The sequence below is a fragment of the Meriones unguiculatus genome, chromosome X, assembly GCF_030254825.1.
Source record: "Meriones unguiculatus strain TT.TT164.6M chromosome X, Bangor_MerUng_6.1, whole genome shotgun sequence".
NCBI classification, from domain to species: Eukaryota; Metazoa; Chordata; class Mammalia; order Rodentia; family Muridae; genus Meriones; species Meriones unguiculatus.
Genome location: NC_083369.1, coordinates 85,616,567 through 85,621,336, shown reverse-complemented (window position 1 = coordinate 85,621,336; position 4,770 = coordinate 85,616,567). Strand labels below are relative to the sequence as shown.

Genomic DNA, 4,770 nt, shown 5'->3' with positions numbered 1-4,770 from the left:
ATTTCATGATCATTTAGCCTGATTCATCTTTTATCTATCTATAAAATATTTTCTCTGTCCCGACAGAGATGGATTTGAATTGGATATTATCAATATATTTTCCCACGTGAATCATTCTGTTGTTTGTGCATATTTCCTGATTTTGTAGATTCTTGTCTGCCTCTGTAAAACTTACCATAAAGCAACCATCCTCGCTTTAGGCATGTAGAAATTGCAGAGTCTAGACCTGGCCTAAAAAGGTCCCAGTTGCTCCTTTCCACAGTTTCATTGCAGCACCAGTCAGTGGCAAACAGCGATAATGATTCAAGTGAGCTATATAGGAACACTGGTACATATGTACACTAATTTTTTGAAATAAAGAAAACAAAGGCCAAGGTTTTAGTTAAAAACTAAAAAACAGAACATTTAAAAGTTTGGAATATTTATTAGATTTCTAAACACATAAGGCACATTAGTGCTAAGCAAAATGTAAGAGAGCAAGAAATTTTATGTATGAAGAAAAAAAAAGAGTAACTTTCAGCTCTTTCTCCAACCCTTTTCTTTTCCCTTTTCTCTGCACAAGCTCTCTAATTAAAGTATGGATGAGGAGGATACATTGCTCGGGTGTTGTAATGTAAAAAATAAGGCAACAGGGGAGGAACAAATCTCAAGGGAGAAGCAAAAGCAGTAGGCATCATGGGAAATGGATTGAACGCTGGAGCTTGAGGAGGCAGGAAGCAATGAGCAGCAGAGCAAGGTAAGTCTAGAATACTGCTTGACAAAAAAAGAGGTCTCTGCTGCCAGTTAGCCATAGGGTGCCTTGAGCTTCCCAGTGAGGAATAAACTGGAACCAGGTTGCCCTTGTATGCCATTCTAGCATTTCCTGGAGTCCTCTCCATCATTATCCCCGATCTAAGTGTGGGTATATATGGAGGGCATTCTGACTGGAAGCCCCTTGGTGAAAAGAACACTTGGGCTCTAGGCACAGGTTTTGAGTTACTGCCACTTCTTTCAAGAACCCCACTACCAACTCTTGGGCCTCTGATTATCAGTGCCTCACTACTTCCACAAAATTCCTGAGACTTATTAATAGAATCATTTGCCTTCTGGCTCTGGCCTTCCAAGCTCTCTGAGATGTTTACTTCTGTTGTTGCTAAGGACTCTGCCTTAATAGCAGGTGTTAGTGTAAAAGGGTGTGTTAGAGCTCTTGGATTTTCAGGAATGCTGGCTCCTGATCTTGGCACCATGAAGGGAGGTTTCAAGAAGACAGACGGGCAGGCCCAGGTCTCTGCATCATCCTCATCATCATTCAGCATGGAATTCAGACACCAGAGCTGCACATTGTGGCATGTCCCCCTGTTCATATTTTTGTCCACAGGTACCATTATGGATGAATGGCTATGCCTTCCAAGCCTTGCAAAAAACAGAAATAGAATTTTAATTAAAGTGGAAATACATTACCCAACAAATATTTCAAGCACTTGATTGAATTCCTAGAACATAGGAAATAAAGGAGTAACAACATTTTTCCTCATGTAGTCAAGTAAACACTTTCTTAGCTTACTATTATCCTCCCACTCATACACACACAGAAGATACTTTAGTACATGATCTCTCATAATGACTGCCCTATGTACCTGTTCAATTCCTTATCAGTAAGTGGTAGTAAAAATATGCTTAAATGGCCTGATTGACTTCATAGTTGGAAAAAAAAAAAAAAACAGGTCTTTCAAGTCTTTGTAAGATCTATAACCCCTCAGCCTAGAAGACAGATTCTGGCAGGAATGTTATGAGAAATCTCTAAGGTTTGGGGAGCAAGGAAACCACATTGCTTTCTTTCACAGAAGTAAAAAAAAAAAAAAAAAAAAGTTTAGTCATTATCTTTAAATATTCTGCTTTTTTCTTCATGATGCATCATATATTCAAAATCAATTGTATTAAAAACTTTTTTTCTTTTCATTTATCCTATATCAAAATCTGAGAGTAATAATTTCCTCATAATTTTGCCCTAATGTTTAGGGCTTTGTAACTTTCATTTCAAACTAACATTTAAAATCATTAATGTTTTATATGCTTAAAGTCAATACACTCATCTACAATTCCATTCTTTAACTTTTGCTTGTGAGCACCACCAATACCACTTTCAATTCTTTTGTCCCTGCCCTAGTAACATAGTAATAATATTCAAATGCTCTTTTGCTTCCAAATTTAAACTGAGTTATACTCAGTTTTATACTTACCCATTTTCAATACAAGCCATGTAGAAATAGGATGAAGCTCAATTTCATGAGGTGGTAGATCAAATCAGCTGAATACCCACACCAGTTGACTAGTCTGGAGAAGTGATTCTTCCTTCTGTCTCAGAGAGATTTGTCAACTGGAATGAAGGCAGGAACCAACTGCTTTGTTCTACACTCATAGTTCTATTAGTGAAATCAACAGTTGCTAGGCAAAGGAGAGAAGAAGGCAGACAACAAGGGGGAGGAGGGAAGGATATATCTGTATATTTCTTTGTAGCTAAATGTGGAGCTACTTTTGGCACAGTAACAGTTGGACATGAAAGACATTTCCTAAATCAACTGTGTGGCAGACCAGCTGGAAAGACAAACCATTACAAACAAGGTTTAAAAGTCATGGAGGCATGATTTGTTTTCTCTCTTTTAAAATTCTTATTTGTGTTTCTATTTTTGTTCTTGTTTGATGAGGCATTATCTTTTGTCCAAAATTATTCCTGGACATTTTTTATAAAAGAGAATTGTCAAGTATCCTTGTTTATGTGAAAAGACATTTTATTTATTAATTGTTATTCCTTTTCATTATGTTCAATACTTAATGTTCAATTTGAGAAGCCTGATTAAGGAGTCTTATAAATATGGTAAGAAATAGAGAATAGTAAGTTAAACTATCAATATGTGATAATGAAACAAAAATAGCACTATGAAAATCACCCATGATAATTATTGTTGCTTTTGATTTTGTGTGTTATCGTTCTTTATTGCATACTGTCTTCTAGCTTATTAGCTGTGTATATGAGTGTGCCTGCACATATGGGTGTCAGTATGACTTTTCTACAATGATGTTAGAAAAGTGTTTTAGCATTCAGGAAGGATAAATGCTATGATGAATATTATACTTATATGAATATTTGTTTACATTTTGCCTTACAACTCTTTTACAGGTGCCAATTTTGGTTTTTCCATCATAAATACCCCTGCCTTTCCCACATTCTCTTATGTATTTATTACTGTGAAAATACAGAGACTATAAGATTACAAAGATTGCTATTGCCACAAGCTTAGGCCACTTCTTCAACTGTACCTCAAATTCATGCTGTAAAATTAGACCTTGAAATATGTTCCTAAAGAAGTTAAAAAACAACAAATCAAGCATTCCAATTAAAAAAATGAAGCATGGAGCTTAACAGAGAATTTCCTGTAGAGGAATATAGAATGCAGAAAAACACTTAAAGAAATGCTCAATATCCTTAGCCATCAAGGAAATGCAAATCAAAATGATCCTGAGATTTCACCTTATACCCATCAGAATGGCTAAGATCAAAAGTGACAACACATGCTGGAGAGGATGTGGAAAAGGGGGAAGCCTCCTCCATTGCGGGTGGGAATGTAAACTATTACAAACACTTTGGAATCACTCTGGAACTTTTTAGAATAGTAGGAATAGTGCTTCCTCAAGATCCAGTTATACCACTCCTAGGTATATACCCAAAAAGTGCTCAAGTACACAACAGGACATTTGCTCAGCCATGTTAATAGCAGCTTTATTCATAATACCCAGAACCTGGAAATAAACCAGATGTCCCTCAAAGGAGGAATGGATACAGAAATTCTGGTACTTTTACAAAATAGGTATACTACTCAGCAATTAAAAACAAGGAAATCATGAAATTTGTAGGGAAATGGTGGGATTTAGAAAAGATCATCCTGAGTAAGGTATCCCAGGAGCAGAAAGACACACATGGTATATACTTACTTATAAGTGGGTACTAGACCTATAAGATAGGTAAACGTACTAAAATCTGTACACCTAAAGAAGAAAGAGGACCCAGGGCAAGATGATCAATCCTCACTTAGAAACACAAATGGGATAGACATTAGAAGTAGGAGAAAACAAGTAATAGGACAGGAGTCTGCCATAGAGGGCCTCTGAAAGACTCTACCTAGCAGTGTACTAAAGCTGATGCTGAGACTCATAACCAATCCTTGGGCAGAGTGCAGGGAATCATATGAAAGAAGGGGGCGTTAGTATGACCTGGAGAGAATAGGAGCTCTACAAGGACCAAATATATCTGGCCCCAGGGGTCTTTTCTGAGACTGATTCTCCAACCAAGGACCATGCATGGATATAACTTAGAACTCCTACTTAGATGTGACCCATGGTAGCTCAGTATCCAAGTGGGTACCCTAGTAACAGGGACTGTTTCGGACATGAACTCAATGGCTGACTCTTTGTCCTCGCCCCCCCCCCCACACACACACACCAAGAGGGAGGAGAAGCCTTGCTAGGACAAAGAGGAGGACATTTCAGCCAGTCCTGAAGAGAACTGATATATTAGAGTCAGATGGAAGGGGAGGAGCATCTCCCCAATCAGTGGACTTAGAGAGGGGCAGGGAGGAGATGAGGGAGGGAGGGTAGGATTGGGAGGCAATGAGGGAGGGAGCTACAGCTGGGATACAAAGTTAATAAACTCTAACTAATATTATAAATAAAACATTTAATTAAAAAAGAAAATTGTTCCTTATCACAAAATCAGTAAGTATATTCTGCTTTACT

The 4,770-nt window shown here is 37.6% G+C and overlaps 1 protein-coding gene across 1 annotated transcript; it reads right to left on the bottom strand.

Annotated features, from left to right (window-relative positions):
• Window positions 1–566: 566 nt before the first annotated feature.
• Prr32 (proline rich 32) lies at window positions 567–2,239 on the bottom strand. The gene is made up of 2 exons (XM_021629073.1): window positions 2,220–2,239; window positions 567–1,392 (listed from the first exon to the last, which is right to left on the bottom strand). Exons 1-2 carry the CDS (start codon window positions 2,237–2,239, stop codon window positions 567–569), a joined length of 846 nt encoding a protein of 281 aa, XP_021484748.1.
• Window positions 2,240–4,770: the final 2,531 nt, after the last annotated feature.